The 19499-nt window shown below is 40.6% G+C and overlaps 1 protein-coding gene across 1 annotated transcript in view; it reads right to left on the bottom strand.

Annotated features, from left to right (window-relative positions):
- The window catches only part of LOC115210606 (cubilin-like), a 267655-nt gene that overhangs the window by 191361 nt on the left and 56795 nt on the right, over positions 1–19499 (bottom strand). The window contains exons 14-20 of the mRNA XM_036502575.1: positions 17145–17275; positions 15133–15322; positions 13336–13451; positions 11823–12051; positions 4598–4779; positions 2798–2960; positions 1513–1697 (exon numbers count right to left, since the gene is read on the bottom strand). Of these exons, the coding sequence (XP_036358468.1) occupies positions 1513–1697; positions 2798–2960; positions 4598–4779; positions 11823–12051; positions 13336–13451; positions 15133–15322; positions 17145–17275 (1196 nt within the window). The remainder of the gene's footprint in view (positions 1–1512; positions 1698–2797; positions 2961–4597; positions 4780–11822; positions 12052–13335; positions 13452–15132; positions 15323–17144; positions 17276–19499) is intronic.

Genomic DNA, 19499 nt, shown 5'->3' with positions numbered 1-19499 from the left:
TCATGCTACCTTTATAGCTTCCTTCTACCTGGAAAAATTATGCCGAGTTTTAGAACGGAAATATAAAAGTTCAAAGAAACTATTGGTGTTCTACATTGGCAAAAATACATTAACCCTTTAGCATTCAGATTATTCTGTCAAATATATTATTTATTCATCCATATTGTTTTAAGCTAATCATGCATTATTTCGTAGCTTTAAGATTTTGATGATGTTATCACCTGTTTTTAGATTGACATTATAGGTTGGTGTGAGATACCAAATCTGGGCAGTTTTAACAGAAAACAGGTAGATCATTTGGGCTGGATATGGCCGGTTTAAACACTAAGGGGTTAAAGTTTGCAAAACAGAGTAACTTCATGTATTAAGAGAATGGTGAATTCTAATGTTAAAAGCAATGTCCTCTGTCAGAATTGTTCAAAAGATAATCATTATCTTGATTTCAATAATCACAATAGCAATGATTACAAAAATGGGAATGATAACAATGCTGTTTATGATGGCAATAACATGATGGTACTGCATTATCAATTTTTATACTTGCAAGATGAATTTCGGAACAGAAATAGCGCAGTTCAATTTTCATTCACCTAAACTTTAAGTGACCCAATTTTAGTGGTTCTACGATTTGTTGGCTAGGAGGAGATGTGCCGGGAAGTTAAACACACAGACACACACACACAGACACACAAGTTGAGTTTTATATAAATGTTACATTGAAGATAATAATAAAGAATGATTAGAAGATGATGGGGCAGATGAAAATAACACTGACAATGATGATGAAAGTGATAATGAAGAAAACAATGACTACAAAGATGACAGTGAGGATAATGAGACAATGTTGCCAGCCTCGTCTGACCCCCGTGCCAGTGGCATGTAAAAAGCACCATCCGATCGTGGCCGTTTGCCAGCCTTGTCTGGCCCCCATGCCGGTGGCACGTAAAAAGCACCATCCGATCGTGGCCGTTTGCCAGCCTCGTCTGGCACCTGTGCAGGTGGCACATAAAAAGCACCATCCGATCATGGCCGTTTGCCAGCCTCGTCTGGCACCTGTACCGGTGACACGTAAAAAGCACCATCCGATCGTGGCCGTTTGCCAGCCTCGTCTGGCCCCCGTGCTGGTGGCACGTAAAAAGCACCATCCGATCGTGGCCGTTTGCCAGCCTCGTCTGGCACCTGTACCGGTGACACGTAAAAAGCACCCACTACACTCTCAGAGTGGTTGGCGTTAGGAAGGGCATCCAGCTGTAGAAACACTGCCAGATCAGACTGGGCCTGGTGCAGCTTCCTGGCTTCCCAGACCCCAGTTGAACCGTCCAACCCATGCTAGCATGGAAAACGGACGTTAAACGATGATGATGTTGATAATAATCATAATGGTAAGGATGAATGTGATGGATGTGGTGGCACTGATGCTGCTTATATAGATGTGAAGGAAGAAAAGAGAAAAAAATATAATTGCCCAAAATATTTGCTGCTCAAATTAGTAATGGGTGTTAAATTACAAACCTCCACATAATCTGATAAACATGGACTTTCACCAGGAAGATCAAGAACATCAAAGGAAAATATCACAGTATGCTGTGGCTGGATTATCCACACACAATCTTCATTGCTTCCGTAGGAGTTAGGGAAGTTTGTTGATGTAATCACACCTTCTTTTTGTGCCCGCATGCCTCCACAGCCTTGAAGGTCTAAATGAAACATAAATCAAAAAATTATTATCTTTGAGAGGGTTAAATGTGTGTTGTTCATGGGTTCTAGGTCAACTGCATGATAAGCAATTGCTCAACAGATAATTACCGATGGACAACTACCTGACAGACAACTGCCTGATAGATATCTGCCCGACAGATACTTTCACTTTATCTTTATCTGTCACTAGCAGTACTGCCCGGCTCAACACAGTTCACGTCAAACAGCTGACTGAGTAAAGTTCACTATTCAATGCATGGGATAAGGCCTAAACAAACACATTATCGATTTTTGTACTTGCGAGATGAATTTCGTAACAGAAATGGCGCAGTTCAATTTTCATTCGCCTAAACTTTAAGTGACCCATTTTTGGTGGTTCTACGATTTGTTGGCTAGGAGGAGATGTGCCGGGAAGTTAAACACACAGACACACACGTTTAGTTTTATATAAATAGATTTGGACGAATCTTCTTGTACACACAAATTGCATTTTTTCTCAGTTTGCTGAAGTAAAGGACCACCAGGTGTCGAAAGGCTCAGCAACTCTATTAACAGTGAAGCTTGTGAAACATTTTTCATCTTAATTTATATACAATTGTTAGTAGCCATGCATTTTGTTAAAACTCAACGTGGAGGGTTGGAGTTCTTCTGTAATGGCTGCATCTACATTAAGAACAAGGACTTGTCATCTGGAAAGATATTCTACAGATGTGAACGCTGCCAACATAACAACTACAAGACCAAAATTATACTGTGTGGAGAAAAAACACACCAGTGTTGGTGTGTTTATGTCCTTGTAACTTAGCGGTTCGACAAAAGACACCAATAGAATAAGTACTAGGATTAAAAAATAAGTCCTGGGGTCAATTTGTTCAACTAAAACCCTTCAAAGCAGTGCTCCAGCATGACCACAGTCAAATGACAAACAAGTGAAAAAAATTTTTTAAATAAAAGAACCCAACTGAGATACTGAGACCTCATCTTCTTGGCCACTTCCACTCAATGGTTGTTAAACAAAAATCTCAAAAATTTACGTGCTTTTACATCTGCAATTTATAAACAATAGATAATTTTTTTTTAAACAAAGAATCTTATTTACCTTCCATAGAAGAAAACGATATATGAAATCCTTTAGCACTGTAGCTTGAATCCGTATGAAATCTAATATAGAGATATGGCTCAGTAGATCTCAGTGGTTTTGGTGAACCAGAGTGACAAATTTTTCTCAATAATGCAGCATCAGCTGTTAGACCATTCCTAATCTAGAAATCCCAAAGGTAAAAAAAAAAGTCAACAAAGCAATACATATTGTCATATGATAATCAAAATCTAGAAAAATTTTGGATTTATTTAACCCTGAGTCTAATGACAAGTATAGAGTCATTTATGTTTGAAATTTTTAAATCAAAGAATTTGTTTGAAATTTTAAAATCAAAGAAAACAGTAGTGGTGACAAATATTAGTCTATCCTAGAATAATGATTTATACCATCCAGTATTACCTTCACAGAACGAGGTAAACTTGATAACTGGAAGTGTATGGTACATTGGCAATGACATAGTATTGGGTTGTCAGGAAAGATCGTGCCGATTTATAGTAGCTTACCTTTCGACTTATTTTAGAACATGTTTGAGTCCATAAAATAGGATTTGACGACACCTTCATTTAGAGTACAGTTCAAGCTATCTTTTCGTGGAAGAAGGTTTATGTTCCTATAACCTGTGTTAATTCTGTAACCCTTTAAAATGGAAGATAAGAAAGTTCATTTTCGGCACTTGATGCTTTTCTTTTTCCATAAAGGGAAAAATGCCTCACAAGCAACCAAAGAAATATGCTCAGTTTACGGTGATGTTTCTTTATCCGAACTGTACGGAAGTGGTTCACAAGGTTCCGAGCTGGAGATTGTAGCCTTTTTGATAAAGAGCAATCAGGCAGACCATCCACTACAGATGATGACCAAATCAAGTCATTAATTGAGAATAACCCACATTGCACAACCCGAGAATTGGCAGAAAGCCTCAACCTATCAAAATCCATCGTTCATGAGCACCTGGTAAAGCTTGGGTATTGACCTTTTTCTTTCCTTTAAAAATCGACATGAACTTTCCAGACAACCCAATACAAACTATGGTTAGTTTTCCAATTCGTTTTTAACTCATCTACAATTTCATTAAATGTTACAATAATGAAATAATCTGATTTTCTTTGGAGCAGATACAATGACCAAGTTGTGTAGGGAAGGAGGTATAACTTTTTGTCAATCTTGGAGAGCTGAAAGTGAAGTGGAATTCTTAAACACATTTGAACTCAAAACATGAGACAAAATTAAACAAGACAGCCTTTTCATGGTCATTTAACAAGCTAGAAACTGCAGTCAGATCTCCTTCAAAATACACACTCTCATCAAAAGGCAAAAAAACAGGTATAATGTAGCACCTGAAAAAACTAGATAGGACGCTTGCTCAAAATAACCAAGAATTTATGCCTTTAATGCTTTTACTGAACATGGCCATAGCCAGTACCGCATCGACTGGCCTCCGTGCTGGTGGCATGTAACAAACACCATCCGATCGTGGCCATGCCAGCCTCGCTTGGCCTCCGTGCCGGTGGCACGTAAAAAGCACCATCTGAGCGTGGCCGTTCGCCAGCCTCGTCTGGCACCTGTGTTGGTGGCATATAAAAAGCACCCACTACACTCACGGAGTGGTTGGCATTAAGAAGGGCATCCAGCTGTAGAAACACTGCCAGATCTGACTGGGCCTGGTGCAGCCTTCTGGCTTCCCAGACCCCAGTTGAACCGTCCAACCCATGCTAGCATGGAAAGCTGACGTTAAACGATGATGATGATGATGATGATGATGATGATCCTCTTTAGAAAAGATTTCAAATGAAGCCTTACCTCAAGATAATCATAACAAAACACACCATCTTCAAGTGAAACCTCTCCAAAATGTATGTAAATATCCTTATTAGGTTCTACTTCAATTGTCCACACGCAATCACGGTTATGAGGGTAGTTGTGAGGATATCCAGGACTTCTAATTACTCCATGGGTTTTACCACGAATTGTTTCACCACAAACTACCATTTGAAAATAGAGGTAGAATTATTTAAATCATCACTCAAGAAAAATTCAACAGTTTAAGACAAAAAAAAAAAAACAATCCCAAACCTGTATATGTTTACAGGGTGCGATGGGTAAATTGTCACTATTTTATATTTTTATATTCACACATGTGTGTTGTTTGTTTTTGATTTTGTTGACTACACAGAATAGTAGGGTCAGTTGGGCACTGTCTGTGAGAAAAACAGCACCATGACGTAATTCACTTTGCCAGGAATTTCGAAACAACATGCTGCACTGCTTGGCATTCACACCAGAATTTCCAATACAAACATTTCAAAGTATTTTGGATGTCTATCTTAGGACAGTGCAGAAAATTTGGAAAGAGTTGGATGAGTCTAATGGTGATTACAAAGGTACAGCAGCTCGGAAAATTCACTCTGATCATTCTGATAGGAAAAGAACTGAATTTGTTGGTAGAATCCAGAGCCATGATTGACAATGATCCCTCCAAGTCAATCAGGTCCATCACCAGGCACATGGGAGTGTCTGAGTTTCTTATCAGGCAGGTAATGCATGAAACATTTGATATTCCTTATGCAAGATGAGAAAGGGCCAATTTTTATCCCAAGCCATCAAGGGCAAGAAGAAGGACTATGCTACAAAGCTTTTGAACAAACTCAAGAATCCCCTCCAACCGAACATGCTTTGGTTTTTCTTAGACAAGAAAAATTTCTGCCAGTATCACATGAACACTCAGAACAAACGTTGGCTTGCCATTGTCCCCAAAACATGGACCAAGAGTGATAAAAATTAAACATCCAGTCAACAACATGTTGTTTGGAGTGATGGCAATGTTATGCCTCCATTCATCTTCCCACACGGCCTCAGACTCAACATGGAGACCTATATCAAGTGCCTAGAGGAGGTAGTGCTGCCCTAGGTCAAGAGAACGGCTGCTGGAAGACCCTATGTCTGGCAAAAGGACTGTGCTATGTCACACAAGGAGCAGAACCCAGTTATGACTGTCAGAAAATTTCTGCAACCACATCACCCCTAACATCTGGCCACGTAACACCTCCAGACTGCAACCCCCTCGATTATTATGTGTTGGCCACAGTTGAGTGAGAGACCAACAAAACTCCATGTAACACCAAAGACGAACTGAAAGCAAGGATTATGGCAGCATTCACCAACTTAAACAAGGAGACTGTCCAGAAGAGTTGCAGGAGATTCCGAAATCGTCTGGAGGCCATAGTTGAAGCCAATAGCGATTTTATTGAATAAATTTATTCTTTAGTATTTCAAGATATTTTTATGTAATTTTGGTAAAATGAGATGTCAGTGTTATTTTCATTTTTGTGTAAATTAGATAATTTATTTGCTATACCCAGAATATATCTAATTCAAGATGTAAGAAAATGAGAGGGAAAAAGGGAAAAGGAGAGAGAGAGAGAGAGAGAGAGAGATGTTGTAACTACAAAGTGAAACCTGATCTTCCAATGAATGGCTATAATGATTATACACAGCACACTTTTTATACTGAGTGTATAGGCGCAGGAGTGGCTGTGTGGTAAGTAGCTTGCTAACCTACCACATGGTTGCGGGTTCAGTCCCACTGCGTGGCATCTTGGGCAAGTGTCTTCTGCTATAGCCCCGGGCCGACCAATGCCTTGTGAGTGGATTTGGTAGACGGAAACTGAAAGAAGCCTGTCGTATATATCTATATATATATATGTGTGTGTGTTTGTGTTTGTGTGTCTGTGTTTGTCCCCCTAGCATTGCTTGACAACCGATGCTGGTGTGTTTACGTCCCTGTCACTTAGCAGTTCGGCAAAAGAGACCAATAGAATAAGTACTGGGCTTACAAAGAATAAGTCCCGGGGTCGATTTGCTCGACTAAAAGGCGGTGCTCCAGCATGGCCGCAGTCAAATGACTGAAACAAGTAAAAGAGATGCTAGTGGACAACCTATAGACAGAGGAAATGACAGTAACATCATTTCCCATAGCTCAGCACAAATGTAAACACACACACATGATGGGCTTCTTCAGTTTTTATCTACCAAATCCACTCACAAGGATTTTGTCAACCCAGGACTGCAGTACAGTGGGACTGAACCCAAAACCACATGGTCAGGAAGGGAAAAGTGTGAGTGAGTGAGTGAGTGAGGAGTGAGTGAGTGAGTGAGTGAGTGAGTGAGTGAGGAGTGAGTGAATGAGTGAGTGAGTGAGTGAGGAGTGAGGAGTGAGTGAGTGAGTGAGGAGTGAGTGAGTGAGGAGTGAGTGATTGAGTGAGTGAGGAGTGAGTGAGTGGGTGAGTGAGGAGTGAGGAGTGAGTGAGTGAGTGAGGAGTGAGTGAGTGAGTGAGTGAGGAGTGAGTGAGTGAGTGAGTGAGTGAGTGAGTGAGTGAGGAGTGAGTGAGTGAGTGAGTGAGTGAGGAGTGAGTGAGGAGGTGTGAGTGAGTGAGTGAGTGAGGAGTGAGTGAGTGAGGAGTGAGGAGTGAGTGAGGTGAGTGAGTGAGTGAGTGAGTGAGTGAGTGAGTGAGGAGTGAGTGAGTGAGTGAGGAGTGAGTGAGTGAGTGAGGAGTGAGTGAGTGAGTGAGGAGTGAGTGATTGAGTGAGTGAGGAGTGAGTGAGTGAGTGAGTGAGTGAGTGAGGAGTGAGTGAGTGAGGAGTGAGTGAGGAGTGAGTGAGTGAGTGAGTGAGTGAGTGAGTGGTGAGTGAGTGAGTGAGTGAGTGAGTGAGGAGTGAGTGAGTGAGTGAGGAGTGAGTGAGGAGCGTGTGAGGAGTGAGTGAGTGAGTGAGGAGTGAGTGAGTGAGTAAGGAGTGAGTGAGTGAGGAGTGAGGAGTGAGTGAGTGAGTGAGGAGTGAGTGAGTGAGTGAGGAGTGAGTGAGTGAGTGAGTGAGTGTGAGTGAGGAGTGAGTGAGTGAGTGAGTGAGGAGTGAGTGAGTGAGTGAGTGAGTGAGTGAGTGAGTGAGTGAGGAGTGAGTGAGTGAGTGAGTGAGGAGTGAGTGAGGAGTGTGTGAGGAGTGAGTGAGTGAGTGAGGAGTGAGTGAGTGAGTGAGGAGTGAGTGAGTGAGTGAGGAGTGAGTGAGTGAGTGAGTGAGTGAGTGAGGAGTGAGTGAGTGAGTGAGTGAGTGAGTGAGTGAGTGAGGAGTGAGTGAGTGAGTGAGTGAGGAGTGTGAGGAGTGAGTGAGTGAGTGAGTGAGTGAGTGAGTGAGTAAGTGAGGAGTGAGTGAGTGAGTGAGGAGTGAGTGAGTGAGTGAGGAGTGAGTGAGTGAGTGAGTGAGTGAGTGAGAAGTGAGTGAGTGAGTGAAGAGTGAGTGAGTGAGGAGTGAGGAGTGAGTGAGTGAGTGAGTAGGAGTGAGTGAGTGAGTGAGGAGTGAGTGAGTGAGTGAGTGAGTGAGGAGTGAGGAGTGAGTGAGTGAGTGAGTGAGTGAGTGAGGAGTGAGTGAGTGAGTGAGTGAAGAGTGAGTGAGTGAGGAGTGAGGAGTGAGTGAGTGAGTGAGTGAGTAAGGAGTGAGTGAGTGAGGAGTGAGTGAGTGAGTGAGGAGTGAGTGAGTGAGTAAGGAGTGAGTGAGTGAGGAGTGAGGAGTGAGTGAGTGAGGAGTGAGGAGTGAGTGAGTGAGTGAGTGAGGAGTGAGTGAGTGAGTGAGTGAGTGAGTGAGTGAGTGAGGAGTGAGTGAGTGAGTGAGGAGTGAGGAGTGAGGAGTGAGTGAGTGAGTGAGTGAGTGAGTGAGTAAGTGAGGAGTGAGTGAGTGAGGAGTGAGTGAGTGAGAGAGAGAGAGATCATCATCAGCATTTAACATCTGTTTTCCATGCTGGCATTAATTGGACTGTTTGATAGGATCCAACAAATCTTAAGACCATGTTATGTTCCCATATCTATTTTGTCGTGGTTTCTACAGCTGGATGCCCTTCTTAACACCAATCCCTTCACAGAGTATAATGGGTATTTTTTGTTGCACCAGCACTACCGAGGTTGTCTTGCAATTTACAATACTATAGGCGCAGGAGTGGCTGTGTGGTAAGTAGCTTGCTAACCAACCACATGGTTCCGGGTTCAGTCCCACTGCATGGCATCTTGGGCAAGTGTCTTCTGCTATAGCCTCAGGCCGACCAATGCCTTGTGAGTGGATTTGGTAGATGGAAACTGAAAGAAGCCTGTCGTATATATGTATATATATATAAGTGTGTGTGAATATGTTTGTGTGTCTGTGTTTGTTCCCTTAGCATTGCTTGACAACCGATGCTGGTGTGTTTACGTCCCCGTAACTTAGCGGTTCGGCAAAAGAGACCGATAGAATAAGTACTGGGCTTACAAAGAATAAGTCCCGGGGTCGATTTGCTCGACTAAAGGCGGTGCTCCAGCATGGCCGCAGTCAAATGACTGAAACAAGTAAAAAGAGTAAAAAAAAGAGACTAAGAGCCTAGAGGGACTCCTGTAAGTGAAAAAGAACAGAGAGCTTCCATCTGTATTATGCCTTTATGGCAAATGTAATGAAATAAAGAACAGAGAGAGTGCATGATTTTAGGTAGGGTGATAAAAGAGGGTACAATATGAAGAGAGAAACATTGACAGTTGTGAGAGGGTGTAGTAAGGAGAGTAGCAAGGTAGACTATTGGGGGAAGGAGATTGGATAGGGAAGAGGAGAGGGAAGGGGATAATGCCAGGGATTAGTGAGAAAGGGAGGACAATGCTAAAGGAAATAAGGTGGATTGGGTAAGAGATTCCAGGACTAACTCCCATTATAAGGGCAAATATGAATGGAGAGCATGAGAGAAAGGAAACATGGAGGAGAGAGTTTGGGTAAGGTTCTGGAGAGAGAGAAATTGAAGAAAATTAAGGTGTTGGGGGTCATGGTAGGGTAGGTCAGAGACAGAGGGATGAGAAAGCGTTGAGATGGCAGAGAAGTTGTGGAGAGAGGTCAATGAAAGAAAACAAGATGGAGAGCAGGGAGGAGCAGTGAGTGAGCAGGGATGGAAAGAGAGGTTGGAGGATATCATAGTAGTAAGGGCAAGTATAGTGTAAATGAGGAGAAAGTATCCCAAGTGGGGGAGGCTGTGGGGGCAGACACCGAGAGAAAAAGGAAAAGGAAAGCAGTGGATTCATCATCATCATCATCATCATCATCATCATTTAGCGTCCGCTTTCCATGCTAGCATGGGTTGGACGGTTCAACTGGGGTCTGGGAAGCCTGGGGGCTGCACCAGGCTCCAGTTTGATCTGGCAGTGTTTCTACGGCTGGATGCCCTTCCTAACGCCAACCACTCCGTGAGTGTAGTGGGTGCTTTTTACGTGCCACCCGCACAGGTGCCAGATGGGGCTGGCAAACGGCCACGGACAGATGGTGCTTTTTACGTGCCACCGGCACAGGGGCCAGTCAGGGCGGCGCTGGCAACAGACACGGTCGGGTGGTGCAAGGGTGAAGGGCAACTTAGAGAAAGGAGAGAATAGAAGAGGAATACAGAATTAGAGCAACAAGATATGAAGAGGATGGAGGGAAGGGGAACCAACAGAGGTGGAGTGGGAGCAGAGGACAAAAGCATCCCAGGCTGGGAGGGAGAGGAGATGAGACAGAGAGTGAAGGAGAGACAGGAAAGGTGCATTGGATGAATTGCAGCAAGAGCATCCCAGTCTTCAATACTGCCCTTGTTAACATTCTTTCTGTCATGCTTACCCAGAAGAGCAGGTTTTGTTCCTCTACCTGCTTGCCATGCAAGTGTGCATGCATGTGCGTGTGTGTGCATATGCAAATAGACATCAGATACATACATATACTTTTGTTATGGTGCAGGAGTGGCTGTGTGGTAAGTAGCTTGCTAACCAACCACATGGTTCCGGGTTCAGTCCCACTGTGTGGCACCTTGGGCAAGTGTCTTCTACTATAGCCTCGGGCTGACCAAAGCCTTGCAAGTGGATTTGGTAGACGGAAACTGAAAGAAGCCCGTCGTATATATGTATATATATATATGCGTGTGTGTGTTTGTGTGTCTGTTTTTGTCCCCCTAGCATTGCTTGACAACCGATGCTGGTATGTTTATGTCCCCGTTACTTAGCGGTTCGGCAAAAAAGAGACCGATAGAATAAGTACTGGGCTTACAAAAGAATAAGTCCCAGGGTCGATTTGCTCGACTAAAGGCGGTGCTCCAGCATGGCCGCAGTCAAATGACTGAAACAAGTAAAAGAGTAAAAGAGAGTATACTTCATTTTTGGCCCAGCTATAGAAAACAGGCCAAAATGAAACATACCTCTGAGCCTGGTCCTCCCAACAGTTGAGGTGGCCGTTCAAGAATTCGGACCTGGAGATATCCATTTCCAGCAACTTCAAGGGCCACCTTCCAGTGGTGTCAGGCGTCAATGAAGAGCCCTTGACTACAACAAAACGACCAAAGTTTTTTCTTTTTCAAAGTCTGGGGTCTCCCGTCCCTAAGCCCTAGACTATCACCTAATTACCCTTACCCGTCTTGTTGCTTAACAACAACAGCAACAACAACAACAACAACAACAGTTGAGGTAGACACTAATTGCTGAGTAGAACTGGTTAAGACCATGAAGACCTGTCCATCATGTCTGCATGGAGAATTGACATAAAATTATGGTGAAGGTGATGCTTAGAAACAAACTCTAACAAAATTTTACTTATACAGTCATTGTAACACAACAATAATGTACACTAGCTTAAATTATTGACTGACACAAAGCCATAAAGAAAACTTATTGATTTGTGTAGACAATCAGAGCCTGATTGTTTGCATTTGATCTCCTAGAAATAGCAGCCAAATCTTTTTTAAATCACAGCCTAACAACTTGAGAGATAAACTATACTTGAAAGAAAAAGAAAACAGGATGATAATAGCAGGAACATTTTTAATTATAATTCTTCTCTATCAACACTGATTAAGGTATAAACAGCAACTAATGATCTGGACATCATGCTATGACAAGCAGTCAGTGTATGTGGAGTCTACAAGACTGTTCTTTTATAATTACTGTTTTTGGTGGGGGGTCAAATAAAAGCTTATACTTTGAATTACTTTTGATGCTAAATTTCTTACCTGGTAGTTGAGCACTCCAATTTAATCGAAAGCCTGTTTTGGCAATATTGTGATCAGATCGAAATCTTATAAACATCCTATCTGTTGTACTAATGAGTGACCTGTTTTGAAGTGAATTCAAATTGCAGAACTGGCCTAGAGAAGGGGATAAATTATTTCTTCCGTCATGTATTTCCACATAATCATAACGACATTCTGTGTCTAATGCTGTAAAATTAAGGTGTACCACCTGAAAATAGACATTTCAAAACTGAGTGACACAGTTGGCAAAGCATTCTACTAACATTACCTTCAACAAAAGTCTTACATAAATAAGGACGGTTTCAAATGTTCTATGCTGCTTTACTTTTGGGATATCTGTTACTCAGAGCTAAAAGAAAAGGTTTGATTAGTTAACGCATTATTATTAACTAGCAGTATCGCCCGGCGTTGCTCGGGTTTGTAAGGGGAAATAACTATATAAGCATTTTTAGAGATGTAAAGTATAATAGCCATCTCAATATGGCTAACCACAAAGGGGTGGGTGTTACTGTAGCTTTTTACGTTCTGAGATTTAATAATAAATTTTTAGAGAGTTACTTCCTTTATATATGCCAAAAATGCATTAAAAATGGGAAAAATTAATGGTAAATTTTTTTTTAAATCGTAGACTCATCGTAGATGTGCACTAATACCCAGAAGGGCTCGATATGAATCACGACTATAAGATACCCGCTTTTGGTTAAACTGCACCGCAAAATGTGGGAGTAGTTAGGAATCTAAATCATAGGAGACAGACAGCACACAACCTCACTTTTATATATAAAGATAAAGCTCAGCAATTCTACAATCTGGACATATATTTTACTATTGGATAACTCTTCCAACGTTTATAGTTCTGGATGCAGCAGTGAAATTCTTGAAATGGATAGAATCCTTGAAACAATTTTAAAATTTTCAGTTGGATTGTTTTTGAAAAACATATAGAAACTTTACATTTCATTTCCTTAGAACCAATATTCTTTCAATCTGCATGTATACAGAGCATAAGATGATAATTTAAATTGCACATCAGAAGAAAATAAATGTTTGTTCAACACCTATAATTTTACAATGTTGACTCAGTTGAGGAGGGTATGGATGGCTGAACACTTCAATGGAAAGCTCAGCATCATTCTCATGGAACATCCTCAGCTTTGCCTCTTTCAAGAGACAAAAACTCAAGTACTACTCATACAAAAACGCATCAATGTATCATATCTCCTCTAAACATGTGCCATACTCAGCTGGTGCCCTAAATGTTAATCATAATTATGAATAACATGATTTTCAAGATGCTTAAATATTACTAAGGATTTTCTACTGCTTTAAATTATACTTTTTATTATCTGAGATGCACTAGTATACCTCTTGTAGCAAACAAGTGTACTGCAGTACATCATTCAAGAACCACAGATCTAATATGTGATACTAATGAGAAATAGTTATACAATAGTATTAAAGTTCAGTTGCATTATTAATCAATTTGTCATACCTTGTTAAAGGGTACATGTATAATCCATTCACAAACAATTGAATGGGGATAGGTTTCACCTTCCACAGTGGGGTAACTGAAGGATCCATTTACACCTGTATAACTGCCTCCACAATCTGAAATTGTCAACATAAGGATGTCAATTTAAACCTTTTAAGATCATAACTGATGAAAACACAATATTTGAAACCTAACTTTATAACAATGCAGTTAGAAATTCAAAATTAATCATTAGCAATGGAAACAGTATTAATATGAAAAGATAATCATTATATCCAACTAAACATGGATGCCTTGTTAGAACACCGAATACAGCATTATTAGCCTTGAGAGATCCTCTTATATAGATGAGGTGATTGGCAAATAAAAGCACATGCACAGATCATAGCCGATTTAATTTGAAGAACAGGCACCTGCATTTTCACTACAGAGCTCACCAGTAAATCCACATAGCCGACAAAATTCGTCTGTCATGAGTGATGGAATTTCCATATTATGTGGTTTCATTCTACTGAAACTCATCAATGGGAAGCATCTGGTGACCACACAGCAGCAAGATTTGATTGGCACACAGTCATCTAGTGCTTTCCACTGATAAGCTACAATAGAATTGTGGCACCCATGACAGCTGAATTTCATCTGCTATGATTTATGTGTATGCTTTTATTCACCAGGCACCTATATGAGGGGATCTCTCATACACTGTACTTGGTGTTCTAGCAAGGCATCCATGTTTACTTCAATATAAAGATTACCTTTTGGTAGTTAGGGCCAGCCCTAGGTTTGCTGGCACCCCAGGCAAGCTGAACTTTGGTGTGTACAAGATGATGGTCATGGAAATTTCCTTGTCTCTGTCACGCCTTCCTTGGTGCTCCCTAGCATATGGCACCTTGGGCAATTGCCCAAGTTGCCAGTACTTTGAGCCAGCTCTGTTGGTAGTAATACTGCTTTTATCATTAATAATTAATTTTTTAATTTTCTATAGTTGTTGTTGCATAAATAATAAACCAAAGTATAGAGTTACATAAAAATTTGATAATAATCGTAGTTTCTGTATCCATTGTTTCATTATAAATTAGTTTGCTTACTGTTTGATCAAAAATCACTCCTCTTCAAAAATTCCCAACCTACTTACTGGTACATAATTAATTCAAGCATAGCAAACTTAATAAATATTTATCAATTTTACAGATCTCAACAGTTCACAGAAACTAGCCTTCAAGCTGCTCATTAATCATATCTTAAATTATTTGCTCTTTCTGAGAGAGAGAGAGAGAGAGAGAGAGAGAGAGAGAGAGAGAGAGAGAGAGAGAGAGAGAGAGAGAGAGAGAGAGCGAGAGAAAGAGATTCTGCTTTGCTGTTTGAGTGACCCTGTCAAAATAAAAATCTTCTTCAAGTATTGCTTGCAATCTTCAAAGCATGCATATATCTGTTAAACAAAAGAAGCTGGGAAGTATTTAAGCACTCAGGATACAATCTACAACAGTGATTTTCAAACTTTTTGCTGGAGCGGAACCCCAAGGAAACATTCCACTGGCTCGAGGAACCCCTGTGCAATAATTTAATAGTCTTATGCACACATATCTGCACAGGAGAATTAAAAATTACTGCTGATTTTAGCAGTTTTGTAACTTCTTGCGGAACCCCTGGACTGTACTGGCGGAAACCTAAGGTTCCGAGGAACCCTGGTTGAAAACCACTGATCTACAATGTCAATTAAGCCACATATCTGTGGCTTACTCATTGAAATGGATTACTACAGAATGTGATTAACATAGTAGATAACGAATGTCTTACCTTGTACTTGTGCTTGGCAGCGTGGCCCAGTAAATGAAGAGTTGCATAGGCAAATATAAGAAGTTCCTGAAACTGAACACGTTCCTCCATTTAAACATGGATTTGAGGAACAGGCACCTGCGGCTTCACTACAGCGCTCACCAGTAAATCCACTCGGACATACACAAGTGTAAGAATTCCTTGACACAGCCTGGAAATAAATTTTACTGAATCAATATTAAAGGAATACTTCATACACAGACATCAATGAAATCTCTCATAAATATCTATGATTTGAGGGATCACAGCTAAAGACTGAACTGCCTTCATGCTTTGAGCTAAAAACAACTCCTTATATCCAACCGGATTATTGTTTATAGACAGGACCGGCAGATAGAAGGAATAAGTAAAAGGTATCAGTTTAATTAGGAAATAAACCGTGTTATTCTACATTCACACACGTTTTTGAAGGTTTGAACAAATTAAGGTATTATTTAAAATATCATTTCAGACAAATTTATTCATTATCTTAATAAATTTTCTAACCTTTGTAGTAAATTAATGTGATTTTTTGAAATTCTGAGGATTTTATTTTACTAACATAAGTGTCATTTTGTGGACAGATTATATCTTTTTTAACTGAACTTTTAAAATAATAGTAAATGAAACTAGTTTCTCCATAAACTTATACAGTCAGCAAATTTTCAACTGAATGTGCTGAGATTTGCCTTGCCTTGGATTCTCCTTTCTCCTTCATAGTCTCCTATACTAAGTCGCTTCTCACCTTGTTTGGTACTTTCTTATAAAAAAAAAATTGCATTCAATTTTGACATACATCCTTCCAAGTTTGATGATAAAAACTTATGATTACAATTGGAGTGTGCCAATGTCGTTAGCAGCAGTAAATAAAGGAGACCTCATTAGCATTATCTATATCATCACCATCATTAATAGCACATACCAAAAAGAAAATGTACCTACTATTTATCCGTGTGTATGTGCATATGTATGTATGTTCACAAGCACACTATATATTTATCTCTTTATCTCTTCTGTCACTCATACATACGCAAACACTTGCATGTTTCTGTATGTTTGTATTTGTTGCAAATTTTCATATTCAACATTTAAATTTCACAAGTTTATCAAAATGGCTTATCATCACCACCACTAATTTTCATATTTTCCTGTTTGCTTTTCCCTGCTGGCCTTGGCTAGACAGGTTTTCATAGTCTGTCATCTCTTACAGCAATTGAGAAAAACCACCCAAATTTGGTATAGTGTATGTCATACAGTGTGATCAGGTGCATTTTGTTGTAACAACCTGTAGCCTGTATCAGTTCTTATTTGGAGTTACTGCCCTCTTAGATATACATCTTGAGATGCCTGAATCTCACATGTACATTCCACTTTTGGTATATTTTCTATAGCTAAATAGATAGATGCCCTTCCACTCACCAACTGCTTTAGATTGTACTAGTTGAATTTTCTCATGTGAGGATGGCTAAAAATTCTTCTGTACCTGCATCTCTAAGGAAAATAAACAATTAGCATTTCAAATAATTTTTGATTATTTTCAAAAAAACAAAACAGAGAGAATTATATTCTATGTGACAAAGTCGAAACTCCTGGCTTTCTTTGTCGGTAATCCGGCATTTTAACTCACCTGGTTTTTTTTATCATATTTACAAAGTCAGAAAACAGCACAGCTCCCATGACTTCAGGAAACATTTTTTCACGCTGAGAGTTGCTGAAGCATGGAACAAACTGCCGGCATCAGTTGTTAGTTGTCGGAGCACTGCATCCTTCAAAACTTCCATGCTTTCTGAGATTCGCCAACACTACACCTGATTTTCTCCCCTCCATACACACACAAGCATGTATCTGACTCATGCATTGTTCGCTTTCCAGACATTCGTACACTACTGCATGTGCTTTATATGCACTTTCTGACAAGTTGTGGTGCACCTGAGCACTGTATACAATAATTTCATTATTATTATTATGTTCACTAAGATAATAAATTAACTCACCTGGCAAGTAGCACCATTCATGCAATTATTGTTTGTACATGGATTACTGGCAGAACTTTGAGAACAACCATTGGGACCAATACCAGAGCCAAAATATCCAGATGGACAAGTGCATACTCGTTGGCCTGGAGCTGAATAAAATGAAGAACAGTGTAAAGAAATGCTTCAGTTATTTTTCATTGTATTCATCATCATCATCATCATCATCGTTTAGCGTCCGTTTTCCATGTTAGCATGGGTTGGACGGGTCAACTGGGGTCTGTGAAGCTGGAAGGCTTCGTCAGGCCCAGTCAGATCTGGCAGTGTTTCTACGGCTGGATGCCCTTCCTAACGCCAACCACTCCGCGAGTGTATTGTTGTATATTAATATCAATCAGCTACAAAGATTTCAATTTCTTAGCAGTGATTACAGACATATCCTAAACCAACAGAATGAGTACATTTTACATAATACTAAAACTATAAATATTTTTGTATTGGGATGTGTAAACACTCCATGTGACTAACCATGTTTGATTTGCCCCTCTCTTACTTCAATTCTACAACTCTTGTCACACTGATATGGCATTGCCAGTCTTAATCTTTTCTATCCTTAAGGCCACAGGAAGTGCTCTGATGAACTTCCTCTCTTAGTTTCAGATCACTTTGTGCCATCTTGCCTGACTCAAAACTAACAGCATTTTCACCCAAACACTGTTGTGCTTCCATGAATAAGAATGTCTTTCTCCAGTTGTAACAAAGGGTTAAGAGATGCATATACATGAGTATTATAAACATTTATTCACAGATGGACTCACAGACAATCAACAGAGGCCAGCGGTTCATATCTGCTCACTCACACTACATCGTCATCATCATCATCGTCATTTAGCGTCCGCTTTCCATGCTGGCATGGGTTGGACGGTTCAACTGGGGTCTGTGAAGCCAGAAGGCTGCATCAGACCCAGTCTGGCAGAGTTTCTACGGCTGGATGCCCTTCCTAACATCAACCACTCCGTGAGTGTAGTGGGTGCTTTTTATGTGCCACCCGCACAGGTGCCAGACGGGTCTGGCAAAACGGCCATGGACGGATGGTGCTTTTTACGTGCCACCGGCACAGGGGCCAGGCGAGGCTGGCAACAGCCACGATCGGATGGTGCTTTTTACGTGCCACCGGCACGGAGGCCAGTCGGGGTGGCGCTGGCAACGGCCACGATCGGATTGTTCACTTACTTGTCACCGGCACTGGTATCACAGCTGCAATTTCCATTGATGTTGATCGACTTACCAAGAAAATTATATACAAAATGGCCCACTTGATCCAGGTGAAAATAGGTATAGCAAGATAGGACCAACTCAGCATTCTAAGAAGCACTAACTCTTGTTGTTGTTATTGTTGAACTACAGTCAGTTTTGATCTAGCAAACCTATGATCAAAACTGTTCCAGCCACCATCAGCTGTCTTATTTATACACTGGAGCCAGGAAGAGTAAGTTTTCAGAGAAGTTTAGCTGCTATTTTGACCAGATCAAGTGATCCAATAGAGACTTACTTAGGGGCTATTTTTCTGTAGAAATAACTCTTTGATACCAGAAAAGGAACCTCAGTGAACTAACTCTAATTCTCATTTTGCTATTAAATTTGGATGTTTGCTCTGATAATGGGATGCATGCACTGGCTGATAACAGTTTATTTCCCCTTAAGCTCATCATGCTACACAGATAATATATCATCAGGTGGACAACTTCCTTAGCCATGAGGGATACACTAAAATATGTGTGTGAGAGTATGTGTTTGTAAGTGTGTCTAAGTGTATATAAGCAAACTGAGGCAAGCAATGACATGTGCTTTGCTCATGAGCACAATGCAATATCTCTTCTAAGACCTGAACAGGGGGTTAATAATTCTGCAGCTTAACCTCACAGCCATTGATTCTCATCATCAAGGCTGCACTAAATCAGCTACCAAAACATTTAACTCTCATTGCCTCATCCATCTGGCTTTATGTTGGTAGAAGCTAGTATAGGGGACTCTTGGTACTGTAACATTAAATTAATGACTTGGCTTTAAAAAAATTTTTTTTTGACTGATACAGGTTTAGATGAACATAGAGCAGATCTCAGTGAAACACACAAGAGCAAGTAATATGAATGACCTAAGAAGATATGTCAACCCATATACCTCAACGACAAGTAAACTGTATGAGTGTGTGTGTGTGTGTGTGTGTGTGTGTGATTGTTTGTATGTGTACTTGTGTAAGGGCGCGTGGCTTAGTGGTTAGGGCATTCGGCTCATGATCGTAAGGTTGTGAGTTCGATTCCCGGCGACGCGTTGTGTCCTTGAGCAAGACACTTTATTTCACATTGCTCCAGTCCA

Source organism: Octopus sinensis, linkage group LG4 (assembly GCF_006345805.1).
Source record: "Octopus sinensis linkage group LG4, ASM634580v1, whole genome shotgun sequence".
Classification (NCBI taxonomy): domain Eukaryota; kingdom Metazoa; phylum Mollusca; class Cephalopoda; order Octopoda; family Octopodidae; genus Octopus; species Octopus sinensis.
Note: the sequence above shows the minus strand (reverse complement) of the source record. Positions and strands in the feature narration are given on the sequence as shown.